This window comes from Ascaphus truei, chromosome 3 (genome assembly GCF_040206685.1).
Source record: "Ascaphus truei isolate aAscTru1 chromosome 3, aAscTru1.hap1, whole genome shotgun sequence".
Taxonomy (NCBI): domain Eukaryota; kingdom Metazoa; phylum Chordata; class Amphibia; order Anura; family Ascaphidae; genus Ascaphus; species Ascaphus truei.
The window spans coordinates 426,347,743-426,363,987 of record NC_134485.1 but is presented as its reverse complement, the minus strand read 5'-3'; the positions used below and the strand labels follow the sequence as shown (position 1 = coordinate 426,363,987).

The window sequence follows — 16,245 nt, the reverse complement described above, 5'->3', positions numbered from 1 at the left end:
TATATTATTTTATCAGTGTAGTAGATACAGGGAACAGCTTCCCAGTGGTGGAGAAATTACAGACAAATAATTCCAGATTGCTGTGAATAGACGCAGAGCCACCTCAGGCCTTCGATGTCGGGAGGTGGAGGATGCTGCAGTGCAAACGCAGAGCCACCTCAGGCCTTCGATGTCGGGAGGTGGAGGATGCTGCAGTGCAAACGCAGAGCCACCTCAGGCATTCGATGTCGGGAGGTGGAGGATGATGCAGTGCATCTGTCGGCCCTTCTGGTGCTCAAGGCCGAGCCAGCGACTTGGGCTGTGTCCACGCTGCCGCCGAGCGCGCTCATGCTTGGCGCGCTCACTTTAATGTAATCTAATGAGCACGGCCACACGCAACACGTACGCTCGGCAATGCTCCGCGCTTGGGGCGACGTGGAAAATGTATTTCCAAGCGCTCAGAAGGGTCGCATGACCCCAAATTACGTCACGATAGTTCCTTCAATGACACGCCCCCCGATCCAGCCAATAACACGCCCCCTCCCTTAAATGCCAACCCCCTTCCCCCGCTCGCAAATTGCAGAAGGACAGAGCGCTCATGCTTGGAAAGTTGGTGACGTCACCGCTCTCAAGCATGAGCGCGCTCAGCGGCAGCGTGGCCGCAGCCTTGTTCAAGGGCCGCACTGTAACACTGTTACACTCCTCCTTAGCGGGGTTGCCGGCTCTGGTCGGATAAATGTGTTCTCAGCCCTGCCTTACTCTCTCTGCCCCCCTGCAGGTGTAAGGGGGAGGCCCAATCGGAGGGCGAAGGACTGGGCGTGAAGAACAGTTTCAATAACCCTGCGTACTACGTGCTCGAGGGGGTCCCACACCAGCTGCTGACCCCCGATGGGCAGCAGGTAACTCCTGGAGCCCCGAAGAACAAGGTGCAGATCACCGTGCCCGCACCCCACACAGACAAGCGGCGGCAGCAGCAGACGCACCTCGCCCGGGCAGAGGAGACCTCGTCCGATGAGGACGGGGGCACCCTGAACCTGCCTCCCCCCGACTTCCCCCCTCCCCCGCTCCCCAAATCCGTGGATTTCGAGATGGTAGACAACCCCTTCTACGTGACCTCGGGGGAGTTGCAGTCCCGACCGGCAGAGGACGCCGACCAGAGGTCCGGAGCCGGCAAAGCTCGGGCGGGGGTCACCTTCAGCGAACCCCCTGAAGCCGCCAAGTACCCCTCCAAATCCCAGCTGCGGCCCCCCCTGCCGGGCCCCCACCCCCCGTACATGGCAGAGCCGCCCGGCACCGGCCAGCCGCACAGCGCCTTGGACGACCGCTCCTGCTCCGTGCTGCAGATGGCGCGGACCCTCAGCGAGGTGGACTACTCCGGGGGCAAAGGTGACCCCCTGGGGAGGGAGGCGCAGGGCCGGGCCCCCCACCTGCTGCCGGGGAAGGGCAAGATGGAGCTGCCGCAGCGGTGTCTGGATTACATCCGCCCGCTCAGTTTCCCACCGCGCTGCATCCGTGAGAGCATCCAGGAGGATCTGGCAGAGGAGGTACGGGGGCTCAGAGCTGCCGGTCAGGGAGTTGTGCCGGGGATATCCGGCAGCACCGGGGAGGATGCTGGTAATAAGCACACGGTTAGGCCGGCAGCCAGCCTGACACGTATGTATGTGCATACACAACTCCGGTCTCCAAGCCCCCGTCCCCAACAGGTCAGGTTTTCAAGATATCCCTGCTTCAGCACATGTGACTAAATCAGTCCCTGCTTCAGCACAAGTGGTTCAATCCGTCCCTGCTGCAGCACAAGTGGCTCAATCAGATGCTTAGTCTTAGACTGAGCCTCTGAATGAGCCACTTGTGCTGAAGCTGGGATATCCTTTAACCCGGACCTGATGAGGAGGCTTTGAGGACTGAAGTTGAGCACCCCTGGTACAGAACATAAACATACTCCTCAAACCCCCCCAAAAAAAGTAAATACGCAAGCGCGCGGGGCAGTACGCAAGCGCGCGGGGCAGTACGCAAGCGCGCGGGGCAGTACGCAAGCGCGCGGGGCAGTACCCAAGCGCTCGGGGCAGTACACAAGGGCGCGGGGCAGTACCCAAGCACGCGGGGCAGTACACAAGCACGCGGGGCAGTGCACAAGGCATAAATAGCTAGAGACTGCATGAAAAACTTGTAGAAAATCCCCAAATATTTAACTACAGCGGGACTCTTCAACCGGGTCAGATCCCGTCTGCAAAATGCTCCGGAGAGGCCTGGGACCGTCGGTGTATGCTGGTCTCACTGTCACTTGTACGCTTAGGTAATATACATGGTATATACGGTGTGGGTGTCAGACAGGCGTTTCTACAGGTCTCAATGTATCCTAAACCACAGAATATTCCTGTGATCCTTCTACTCCTAATTTGTGTGTGTGTGTGTGTGTGCAGAAGAGGTAGTAAGAGCAACACACACACACACACACAGAATTCGCTCTGCACACACACACAGAACTCGCTCTGCACACACACACACACACACACAGACCTCGCTCTGCACACACGCACAAACACACGCACAGAACTCGTTCTACACACACACAGAACTCGTTCTGCATGCGCGCACACACAGAACTCGCTCTGCACGCGCACACACAGAACTCGCTCTTCACGCGCACACGCAGAACTCGCTCTGCACGCGCACACACAGAACTCGCTCTGCACGCGCACACACAGAACTCGCTCTGCACACGCACACACAGAACTCGCTCTGCACGCGCACACACAGAACTCGCTCTTCACGCGCACACGCAGAACTCGCTCTGCACGCGCACACACAGAACTCGCTCTGCACGCGCACACACAGAACTCGCTCTGCACGCGCACACACAGAACTCGCTCTGCACGCGCACACACAGAACTCGCTCTGCACGCGCGCACACAGAACTCGCTCTGCACACGCACACACAGAACTCGCTCTGCACACACACACAGAACTTGCTGTGCACATGCACACATACACACACAGAACTCGCTCTGCACACACACACGCACAGAACTCGCTCTGCACACACACACAGAACTCGCTGTGCACATGTACACATACACACACAGAACTCGCTCTGCACGCGCACACACAGAACTCGCTCTGCACACACACACACACACAGAACTCACTCTGCGCACACACACAGACCTCGCTCTGCACACACACAGAACTCGCACTGCACGCGCACACACAGAACTCGCTCTGCACGCGCACACGCAGAACTCGCTCTGCACGCGCACACACAGAACTCGCTCTGCACGCGCGCACACAGAACTCGCTCTGCACGTGCACACACAGAGCTCGCTCTGCACACACACACAGAACTCGCTCTGCACAAACACACACAGAACTCGCTCTGCACACACACACAGAACTCGCTCTGCACACACACACACAGAACTCGCTCTGCACGTGCACACATACACACACAGAACTCGCTCTGCACGCGCACACACAGAACTCGCTCTGCCCACACACACAGAACTCGCTCTGCGCGCGCACACACAGAACTCGCTCTGCACACACACACAGAACTCGCTCTGCGCGCGCACACACAGAACTCGCTCTGCACACACACACAGAACTCGCTTTGCACACACACACAGAACTCGCTCTGCACACACACACACACACAGAACTCGCTCTGCACACACACACAGAACTCGCTCTGCACGCGCGCGCACAGAACTCGCTCTGCACACGCACACACAGAACTCGCTCTGCACGCGTACACACCGAACTCGCTCTGCACGCGCACACACAGAAGTCGCTCTGCACGCGCACACACACAAGTCGCTCTGCACACACACACATACACACACAGAACTCGCTCTGCACGCGCACACACAGAACTCGCTCTGCACACACACACATACACACACAGAACTCGCTCTGCACACACACACATACACACACAGAACTCGCTCTGCACGCGCACACACAGAACTCGCTCTGCACACACACACAGAACTCGCTCTGCACGTGCACACATACACACACAGAGCTCGCTCTGCACGCGCGCACACAGAACTCGCTTTGCACACACACACAGAACTCGCTCTGCACGTGCACACACACAGAACTCACTCTGCACGCGCACACACAGAACTCGCTCTGCACATACACACAGAACTCGCTCTGCACACACACACAGAACTCGCTCTGCATGCGCACACACAGAACTCACTCTGCACGCGCACACACAGAACTCGCTCTGCACATACACACAGAACTTGCTCTGCACACACACACAGAACTCGCTCTGCACGCGCACACACAGAACTCACTCTGCACACACACAGAACTCGCTCTGCACGTGCACACATACACACAGAACTCGCTCTGCACGCGCACACACAGAACTCGCTCTGCACACACACACAGAACTCGCTCTGCACGTGCACACATACACACAGAACTCGCTCTGCACACACACACAGAACTCGCTCTGCACGCGCACACACAGAACTCGCTCTGCACACACACACAGAACTCGCTCTGCATGCGCACACACAGAACTCACTCTGCACGCGCACACACAGAACTCGCTCTGCACATACACACAGAACTTGCTCTGCACACACACACAGAACTCGCTCTGCACGCGCACACACAGAACTCACTCTGCACACACACACGGAACTCGCTCTGTGCGCACGGAACCGGCTCCGCACCGACGGTTCTGCACAAAGAAAGCTTTGCGGCCTCAGATGTTGCCTGCACCTACTTACCAAACGCTGCCCAGGCACAAGGAACGCTGGAACTACACATTCAAATATGTATATATTTAATACACTGTTTAACACATAGCAATGACTGTGCTGCACATACAATTTTGGAGACATTGAGTCTCTGTTACAAAGAGCTTACAATCTAGTTTGGGTTCCTGAGGCACGGGAAGATAACGTGACTTGCCCAAGGTCACAAGGAGATCCTGGGATTCAACCAGGTTTTACCCTCTCCCGCGGCAGTGACATTACACAGTGTTGCCCCCCCCCCCCCCCCATGAAATGTGCCCCTCTCCTCAGTAGCTCGTCTGTGACCTCTGATCCCCTCCCATGCAGGCCGTGTACCAGGGCGGGCGCAGCTCGTCCAGCCTGCGGGACTCCAGCGTGGGCGAGTGGCTGCAAGCCATCGGGCTGGAGCGATACGAGGAGGGGCTGATACACAATGGCTGGGACGACCTCGAGTTTCTCAGGTACAAAGCCGGAACCACACCGGGGGGGAGGGGAGGTGTGGGGGGGGGGGAGGTGTGGGGGGGGGGGAGGTGTGGGGGGGGAGGGGAGGTGTGGGGGGGGGGGGGGGAGGTGTGGGGGGGGGGAAGCATCGTAGCATCTCGTGTATTAGTGTTATTACCAGTGAAATCAGCGAATCACTTTGCTTACGGATGGGTACCCGTCAGTTGGAGTGTTATCTCGTATTCCTATCAATACCCCGGAAGTGATGGTACTGTACAGCTCCGCGTCTGTATGAACACCAGTGAAATGTTCTATTGTCTCAATATGGATAATGTGAATATATCTTTCTTCTATATCTATAATAAAGAGGGTTTTTTGACATCTAAAGCAGTTTTTTTTTTTTTTGCTGCATTAGCCGGGGTGAAAATCTGACATTCGTCCCCAGATCTGGGGGTAACAAACCCTTTATAGTCTATATTATCTCTAACGCTACTCAATGGGTGTCTGGTCCCTCTGGCAGTGAAGGGGTTAGTGAGTCGTTTGCACCTCTCCTACCCTGTCCTGGCAGGCGATGGCACAGAGGGGAGGTTCTGACCCATTCGGTACACTTGCCGAGCCTTTAGCTTTTTGTAACATCACATGCAAGGAGATTAACACTTTAACCATTGAACCCTGTTCAGTATGTTGAGAAGCAACATTTATAAACAAGGTTTAATGGTTGGGGCTTAAATATTTCCTAGCATGGAGAAGGCGGCTTGACAGCATGTTGAGTAGGGGGTGGGGGGGGGGACTAAAAAACAGGAAAGACCAGACTCGTACTTCTGAAAACAGAGTTCATTACTGATGATTGCCACAAGAGGGTGCCACAACACAGCCGTTACCTCTGCAGTGCCCCACTCAGCAATAGGGCCGTGCCTGCCCCCACCAGCTTATCTCCTATTGCAATGTCCAGAACAAGTCTATGTTCTGTGTCACTTTATTGCAGCTAGCCCTAATAAGGCCAGGAGCGCAGAATTTGGGGTCCCCTCCAATACAGAAGCTGTATGTGTGTTTACATGTTGTCCACAAACATTGTTCACCCGCAACATTGTCACGTCATACAGAGTCTTACCCACTATATTATGACTGAGCCAGCTGTACTGAAGCAGGGATATCCTGAAAACCTGACCTGTTTGGTGGCCCTTGAGGACTGGAGTTGGCCACAATAGTGTCCGCTCTGCAGCCACTACCAGCTGCGCCGTGCTGAAGCAGTGACCAAACTTAAACTGACGAGTCCCAGCAAGATGTAACGGGCTTCTCCGCCGGCTTCGCTTTCTTAAAACGTGTAACGCGGCCGCTTCCTGTCCACATGGTAAAGTGGATCGGAAGCAAAGTGACAAACCAACTGAGCCAACTACCCAGAATCCTTGTCTGCAGCCTTATGGCTGTAGGACGTGACCGGTTTAAGGAGCTGTGGATAGTATGGTTGCCAGGTGTCCAGTATTGAACCGGACTGTCCTGTATTTGGACACTCTGTCCAGTACAAAATGCGAGGTAATAACTGGGCACTGTATTAACTCTGGACATAGTGACCTGACCGGCTTGGGGGGGGCGCGGGATCAAGCAGGGCTTTTGCTAAGGGGGCTGGGCAGCTTCCTCCATCCTAATTGGTTGCTTCTGGGTAATGCAGCCAATCGTGAGGAGGTGTCAGGAACCTGGGGGGGGGGGAGGGACAAGGAGAGGAGGAAACAGCATGGAGCAGAACAGAGAGATGTGTGTGTCTCGAGCACGTTGCACCTTTCACCATTGTGTCCCGTATTTTTGGAGAAGCCACCTCGTAACCCTAGTGGACAGGCGTGCAGATACACTCCCGGGTATTCTTTGCTGTACTTTGCAAGGTGGGGGGTCTTTGTCCCTTTTTGTACCCACTGTAACATGATTGTGTCTACACAACAAACAGCAGGAGCAGGTTTGCATTACGGGCTCAGGCAGACATAACAGGGGAAGCTGGGACAGTAACACCGGGAAAGACATTACATTTTATTTATTTTTATTTACTGTATTTGTAAAATGTGTTACCAGGAAGTAATACATTGAGAGTTACCTCTCGTTTTCAAGTATGTCCTGGGCACAGAGTTATGATGGCAAATAATACATGGTTACAAATACAGTTACATTAAGTGAACAGGGTATACATTATATACAAGACATTGCATGAACAGTTAGAGATAATATATATTATAGGCGAATGAAACAGTTACAGACCAGGTTAAAATGTGAGACAGCTTTAGTTTTGAAAGAACTTAAACTGGTGGTGGATGTGAGAGTCTCCGGTAGACTGTTCCAGTTTTGGGGTGCACGGTAAGAGAAGGAGGAGCGGCCGGATACTTTGTTGAGCCTTGGGACCATGAACAGTCTTTTGGAGACAGATCTCAGGTGATAAGTGCTGCATGTGGTAGGGGTGAGGAGCTTGTTCAGGTAGACGAACAAGGAATGGAGCATGAAGGAATTGACGCGTGTTGGCAGCGCTCCGGTGTACAATAAATGCGCATACTGTGTTTGTTCTCATTGTACCCTGCCTCCTCGTATTATTCTATCCATATGTCGCAGCGTTTTAACCAGCTTGCACAAAAGTACCATACTTAGGTAAACATTACTAAATATATATACATATTTTCAAGGCTTTATTAACGTTGAGGTTACCGTATGTATTTTATTTTCTGGAGGATGCAATATATATTTTATTTTCGTCTTACTTTTTTTTTTAAACATGCAATAATAAGTGCGTTTCGGCTTGTTAATAACAAAAATAGCGGGCATCCTTTCATGCAATTGAACTTTGAATGCTGGGTGTCAATCCCGTGTAGTTCCTATCTGATCTAATGGCAGTGATATGTCTGACCAGCTAAACGTAGGTTATTGGGGCCTTTGTCACATATCATTTTGAAGTAAAATATTGTATTTGGGTGAATGTAAATAGTGTAGGCTGTATATTACTGCCCGTATCTCTTCCTTGTCATGTCTCCGCCATTGCGGTTGATATGCTGGAGATGTGCGTACATCCAAGGACCCCCCCCCAATTCCAATTCCCCGTCCCTAATGGAAACACTGTACTACATTTTCCAGAAATACAAAAATAATAATAAAATAAAAAATAAATCCTAGAAGCCTATATAAGCTTAACTCATATAATGCTCGTACCTTGTCCCCTGAGCATGTCCTGTTCCTTTAATGATCCTGATTTTTCTACGTCTCTAGATTCTTGGGGTTACCATGGTAACCTTTCGACTGCAGTGGGCTCCATTTTATCCTCCCCGGACACTTAATCTTTCAGGTGCTGAATTCTCCTGAACTGAGCATCAGAATGAAAAATAAATAAATAAATAAATGAAAGGGGCGAGAAAGCAAGTAAACAAATAACAACATAATAACGTATTTTTTTTATATACCGCTGACCGTGTACTCGGAGCTCTACATAGCATAGCGGACGGTGCAACGCGTTCCGGCCGCACATTACTGACAGTCAAGATTAGTGACTGAGTCACAGGGAAATAAAGTGATTTTCTCAGGGATATATGACACTGGGATTCAAAACGGGTTCAGCCACTTCAAAGGCAGAATTTTGCTACTCTAAACAAATCCCTGCCATTGGTTCACTTTGGCACCTACACGGCACCTTCTATTAAACCCTTTGTGTTACTTTGCCCCCATGTTCAAGTAGCCGTGAATCATTGGGACCCCAGAGCTAATTTCACCCTTTTCCCCTTGTGTTTTAGTGATATTGTGGAGGAAGACCTGGAGGAGGCCGGGGTGCTGGATCCCACCCACAAAAAGATCATACTAGAAAACCTGCAGCTCAGGAAATAACGTTGGGGCCTTCCAGTTGGGGCCTTCCAGTTGGGGCCTTCCAGTTGGGGCCTCCCAGTTGGGGCCTTATCGTTGCCTTTGTGGCCTTATCGTTGCCTTTGTGGCCTTCCTCTACGCGTGTTTACAGTTTCTCTCTGCTTGGCTCTGGATGCCCTCGGGGCTAAGGACTAAGTCAAGCCAATGGGAGTTTTTTGTCCCATAAAGACCCAAGTGGGCTACTTTGGGGGTAAATTGAATTACCCATTACGGCCTCATCTGGGATTATCCGGTCCACGCCTTTCACTCCTCTGTCAGCAGAGCCCACAGAAGACTCCTTTAACCTCTTCGCAATGCTTTGCCGGCCCATCTGTCAGCAAAGCGGTTAGAGCCGTAATCCTTCCAAGATGAGGGGTTTTTGTTGTTATTTTCCCACTTGTACAGTAGACTCCCCCAGCGCAGAAGCACTGAATTTTTTTGTTCGTATTAATATTATTATTATTTTTTTTTATCGATGGAGGTCCCTTGGTTTGAAAAGGCGATGCTAGACCAAAATGGCCGCCAAGCGAGGGGACCCGTTGCTTCCCTAAATGACGACCGACGTCCATTTTCTCCATGGTCATTTCATTTCTCACCCGGGTGATGAGAAGCCAGCGGGTCTGCTCAGGGGGAAACCCCGTGGTTATATATGAAGACTGGGAGGTAGTCATCTTGAGAAAGGCAGAAGATAAAAGACCACGACAAGCTTGTGAAGTTGTGAACATTTGCAGGAGTTTCCTGTCCTTCCGGAGTACTTTTCCATGCGGGCCGAGTTGGGGTCCTGTGTACAGCCCCCTAATTCTCCAGCCTGACCTACTTTCAAGGCCAGAGCCATTAAGACATTTGCTTTGTTGGCGAAAGACTGGTCCCCTGCCAGGACGTCCCTGATAATATGCAAGCACATCCATGTACACACGGATACACCAATCTACGTACATGTTCACTTTAAACACACACAGATATACACACGTGCACATACATTTGCATTTATTGGCATAGACATACTAACATGTTTCATCTACACGCAATCATGCGTGTGTGCATATATGGGTTTATTTTTATAGGTATATACATACACAAATGCATGCATATACACACTGAGAGGCATACATTGACATCATAAACATGCAAACATACACACACACACACCATGTATAGAACACAAACTTACTCATCACACATACACGTATGTGTATTGATGTATATATTTGTGTGTATGTGTGTGTGTGTGTGTGTATATATATATATGTATGTATGTATATATGTGTGTGTGTGTGTGTGTGTGTGTGTGTGTGTGTGTGTGTGTGTGTGTGTGTGTGTGTGTGTGTGTGTGTGTGTGTGTGTGTGTGTGTGTGTGTATATATGTGTGTATGTGTGTATGTATATATATGTATGTATATGTATGTATATATGTGTGTGTGTGTGTGTGTGTACACACACAATATATAAACTTACACATGTGCACATCCAACCTGCATAAATACATACATATACATTTATTGTCAACAATGTACAATACATACATGTACACCAGGAGTGGGCAACTCCAGTCCTCAAGGAACTCCAAAAGGTCAGGGTTTCAGGATATCCCTGCTTCAGCACAGGGGGCTCAATCAGTGGCTCCGTCTTTGACTGTGCTGAAACAGGGATATCCTGAAACCCTGGCCTGTTGGTGGCCCTTTGAGGACTGGCGTTTCCCACCCCTGATGTGCACAGACGCACCCCATCTCGCGTCGCTCACATAGACACAGTGCATGCAGTACTTATACACATGGGCGGCTCGGGGCCTGGAGCTGAGCACATTACATGACACGCTGCCAGCCTCTAACGTATGTGTGTTTATTGAAGTAACTGATAAGGGAAATGATGCAGAGGGAGACGCCGTGGATATCAGCCCCTCGCAAGGAGACTTCACTGCAGAGACCGGCCTGCCACACTCCCACGGTCTCTCCATGCAGCAAAGGACTATGGGGGATGAGTTGTTGTCATTTTGACTTTATGTGTTATTGCTTTTGAACCCCTTGGCTGCAGAGTGGCGCGTTGCAAGCCCCCTCCTCTGGCAGCGAAGGGATTCATTTTGTATGTTCTTTATCCCCCCCCCCCGCGCCGTTATTAGGCGCTCTGCTGTGCTTGGTATCGGTAGCAGAGCCACAAGAAGGGACGTAAACCAAACTTCGCCCGCTGCCGACAGGCCTCCCAATGTATAAGTTAATAGGGCTTCCTGTTGTGGTATATTAGGGTTTCCTGAAGGGGAGATACACACCCTACTATCGCAAGCAATAGGGCGGCGCCACTAACCCTGTTATCAGTTCAATGGTTTAATATGTGTGTTTTGACATTAAAATGTAAAGAGAAAGCTCTGGCTGGGCTGTGGGTGAACGGAACATTCTTGAGAGCTGGCAGGAGCGGGCGCTCAGTGTGTGACTGACAGTGCGCGCCAATCGGAGCTCCTGATAACTGATAGAGGATTGATCCGCAAATATGTATTAAATGGGTATACCCCGCCTAGGACCAACGTATAATAATACCCTCTAACTGCGTGTATACACTGAGCTCTGTTAATGCAGAGATTTAATGAGGCATTGGTTAAGACAGGGGGGCACAACTTCAGCCCTCATGTCCTGCCCCCCCAACAGGTCAGGTTTTTAGGATATCCCAGCTTCAGCAAAGGTGGCTCAATCAGTCCCTGCTTCAGCGCAGATGGCTGAATCAGTCCCAGCTTCAGCACAGGTGGCAGTCTTTGGCTGAGCCACCTGTGCTGAAGCTGGGATATCCTGAAAACCTGACCTGTTGCGGGGGAGCTTGAGGACTGGAGTTGGGCGCCCCTTGGGTTAAGACCTAAAGTTGACGTTGCTTCCGACCCAGACCCCGAGAGTGAGTAGGAACACGAGCGTCTGTTATACTTACCGTAATGCCCTCCCTGTACAGACAAAGGACTTCACCTGGCATTACTGAGCTTGGAAGATGCACTTGAACGCTACACGGGGCATTCACTTTGAGGAACTCCTCGTTAAGACCCTGGATCTGGCCCTGTGTGTCCTACAAGAATGTGCCCTTTCCCCCCCTGCCCGGAGGTATCTTTAATGGCTCTCCGATAAGATCAGCGCGGGAGAAGAGAACTAGAGACAAAATACCAGGGCACAAAAACACTCCACGTTGGTATTTTCTCTCCGTTTCTCTCAAGACGAGCGGATACCTGGCCTTTTCGGGGAGCTGCGTCACCTCCGAATATGTCAACATTATTTATTCACTCACTTATTTCACACTAGTAATTAATTTGCACTTGTTTCACCCCACCCCAGTGGGAAAAGAGAACACCTGATTGACGTGTGTGTGTGCGCGTTTGTGTGTGTGTGCGCGTTTGTGTGTGTGCACGCGCGTGTGTGTGTGCGCGCGTGTGTGTGTGTGTTTTACATAAAGATCAAAAGGGAAATAGTGGAGCATTTGAAAATTGCCAATAATCTGTAGATACAGAGTAATAATACTGGGCTTTGAAACCAGTTCACCCACTCCAAAGGCTGTGACATTACTAGTGAGCTGCTCATACATCACGGGTGCACGTGCACACTTACTGGCACCAAAGTGAATTCCCGGCAGGGATCTGTCCGGTGGGTTATATCTCGCGATTGATGCAACATCAAAAGAACAAAAAATATCAACATCACGAAAAATGTTTCTTCGAGATTTATTTCACTCTCCGACCATCGCAAATAGTTCAACAGTGTTTGGTGTTTCAAAGTCACACCGTGCCAGCTCTGTAACATGTATGTATTTATTTGTATAGCGCTTCACAGCAGTATAATACACAACGACACAATAATAGGAGATAATAATGGGAGTTAGAGCTACAGACATAAACATTAGGAAAAGGAGTCACTGCCAAGAAGAGCTTACAGTCTAAGTCCACGAATCGTCATTGGCTCCGACCCTCTTGCACACAATGGATGGAGCGGCAGATTGCTATCGGTCAGGTTCCCTGGCGCGGACAAGCGGAGAAACGCAGAATTCTTGCAGTCCGTTCTTAACCAGGATGTGGTGAGGTATATTTTCCATCAATATTATAATTCAGAAAGTTTGTTTGTCCGGCTATACAAATCCACACGTTTATTCCTAGAGCCACCAAACTTGGCGTGCTACCTAATGGGATGAAAAGGAAGAGCGTAGGTGGGTTCTGGTATGTGTGGCCCTTAGCTTCAGGTAGCCCCCGAACAAATGTTCGTGAAAACTTAGATTTTTTTTCCTCTCGAGCTCCTCAGGGAATTGTTCGATTAACTTCAAATTTGGAATGTAGGTTCATATTGGAGGAGACATAATCGGTCCACAAAGTAATAGTTCAATACGTCCGATTCTGGTTCTAACCCAGTTTTCTTGATTGTTAGCTGATCACCTCATGCTTCGTTCTTCCATTCCACTGTGAACAGAGCGACCGAAACAGAAGCATGTGAATAAAGAAACTTGCCCCACAAATCAAGCATTTCAATAACCTGCACTCCTACCAACCATTGTGGCCAAGCACTGCCATCTACTGTCCCACACCCACAGTCACTCCTACCAACCATTGTGGCCAAGCACTGCCATCTACTGTCCCACACCCACAGTCACTCCTACCAACCATTGTGGCCAAGCACTGCCATCTACTATCCCACACCCACAGTCACTCCTACCAACCATTGTGCCAAACACTGCCATCTACTATCCCACACCCACAGTCACTCCTACCAACCATTGTGCCAAGCACTGCCATCTACTGTCCCACACCCACAGTCACTCCTACCAACCATTGTGGCCAAGCACTGCCATCTACTATCCCACACCCACAGTCACTTCTACCAACCATTGTGCCAAGCACTGCCATCTACTGTCCCATACCCACAGTCACTCCTACCAACCATTGTGCCAGGCACTGCCATCTACTGTCCCACACCCAGTCACTCCTACCAACCATTGTGCCAAGCACTGCCATCTACTGTCCCACACCCACAGTCACTCCTACCAACCATTGTGCCAAGCACTGCCATCTACTGTCCCACACCCACAGTCACTCCTACCACCCATTGTGGCCAAGCACTGCCATCTACTGTCCCACACCCACAGTCACTCCTACCAACCATTGTGCCAAGCACTGCCATCTACTGTCCCACACCCAGTCACTCCTACCAACCATTGTGCCAAGAACTGCCATCTACTGTCCCACACCCACAGTCACTCCTACCAACCATTGTGGCCAAGCACTGCCATCTACTGTCCCACACCCACAGTCACTCCTACCACCCATTGTGCCAAGCACTGCCATCTACTGTCCCACACCCACAGTCACTCCTACCAACCATTGTGCCAAGCACCGCCATCTACTGTCCCACACCCACAGTCACACCTACCAACCATTGTGGCCAAGCACTGCATCTACTGTCCCACACCCACAGTCACTCCTACCAACCATTGTGCCAAGCACTGCCATCTACTGTCCCACACCCACAGTCACTCCTACCAACCATTGTGGCCAAGCACTGCCATCTACTATCCCACACCCAGTCACTCCTACCAAGCACTGCCATCTACTGTCCCACACCCACAGTCACTCCTACCAACCATTGTGGCCAAGCACTGCCATCTACTATCCCACACCCACAGTCACTCCTACCACCCATTGTGCCAAGCACTGCCATCTACTACCCACACCCACAGTCACTCCTACCAACCATTGTGCCAAGCACTGCCATCTACTACCCACACCCACAGTCACTCCTACCAACCATTGTGCCAAGCACTGCCATCTACTATCCCACACCCAGTCACTCCTACCAAGCACTGCCATCTACTGTCCCACACCCACAGTCACTTCTACCAACCACTGTGGCCAAGCACTGCCATCTACTGTCCCACACCCACAGTCACTCCTACCAACCATTGTGCCAAGCACTGCCATCTACTGTCCCACACCCACAGTCACTTCTACCAACCACTGTGGCCAAGCACTGCCATCTACTATCCCACACCCACAGTCACTCCTACCAACCATTGTGCCAAGCACTGCCATCTACTGTCCCACACCCACAGTCACTCCTATCAACCATTGTGCCAAGCACCGCCATCTACTGTCCCACACCCACAGTCACTCCTACCAACCATTGTGGCCAGGCACTGCCATCTACTGTCCCACACCCACAGTCACTCCTACCAACCATTGTGCCAAGCACTGCCATCTACTGTCCCACACCCAGTCACTCCTACCAACCATTGTGGCCAAGCACTGCCATCTACTGTCCCACACCCACAGTCACTCCTACCAACCATTGTGGCCAAGCACTGCCATCTACTGTCCCACACCCACAGTCACTCCTACCACCCATTGTGCCAAGCACTGCCATCTACTGTCCCACACCCACAGTCACTCCTGCCAACCATTGTGGCCAAGCACTGCCATCTACTGTCCCACACCCACAGTCACTCCTACCAACCATTGTGGCCAAGCACTGCCATCTACTATCCCACACCCAGTCATTCCTACCAAGCACTGCCATCTACTGTCCCACACCCACAGTCACTCCTACCAACCATTGTGGCCAAGCACTGCCATCTACTATCCCACACCCACAGTCACTCCTACCAACCATTGTGGCCAAGCACTGCCATCTACTGTCCCACACCCACAGTCACTCCTACCACCCATTGTGCCAAGCACTGCCATCTACTGTCCCACACCCACAGTCACTCCTACCAACCATTGTGCCAAGCACCGCCATCTACTGTCCCACACCCACAGTCACACCTACCAACCATTGTGGCCAAGCACTGCATCTACTGTCCCACACCCACAGTCACTCCTACCAACCATTGTGCCAAGCACTGCCATCTACTGTCCCACACCCACAGTCACTCCTACCAACCATTGTGGCCAAGCACTGCCATCTACTATCCCACACCCAGTCACTCCTACCAAGCACTGCCATCTACTGTCCCACACCCACAGTCACTCCTACCAACCATTGTGGCCAAGCACTGCCATCTACTATCCCACACCCACAGTCACTCCTACCACCCATTGTGCCAAGCACTGCCATCTACTACCCACACCCACAGTCACTCCTACCAACCATTGTGCCAAGCACTGCCATCTACTACCCACACCCACAGTCACTCCTACCAACCATTGTGCCAAGCACTGCCATCTACTATCCCACACCCAGTCACTCCTACCAAGCACTGCCAT

The 16,245-nt window shown here is 51.4% G+C and overlaps 1 protein-coding gene across 1 annotated transcript in view; it reads left to right on the top strand.

Annotated features, from left to right (window-relative positions):
- The window catches only part of INPPL1 (inositol polyphosphate phosphatase like 1), a 163,130-nt gene extending 151,739 nt beyond the window's left edge, over positions 1–11,391 (top strand). Inside the window, exons 26-28 of the mRNA XM_075592799.1 lie at positions 758–1,523; positions 5,061–5,194; positions 8,930–11,391. Of these exons, the coding sequence (XP_075448914.1) occupies positions 758–1,523; positions 5,061–5,194; positions 8,930–9,020 (991 nt within the window). The 3' untranslated portion in view covers positions 9,021–11,391. The remainder of the gene's footprint in view (positions 1–757; positions 1,524–5,060; positions 5,195–8,929) is intronic.
- Positions 11,392–16,245: the final 4,854 nt, after the last annotated feature.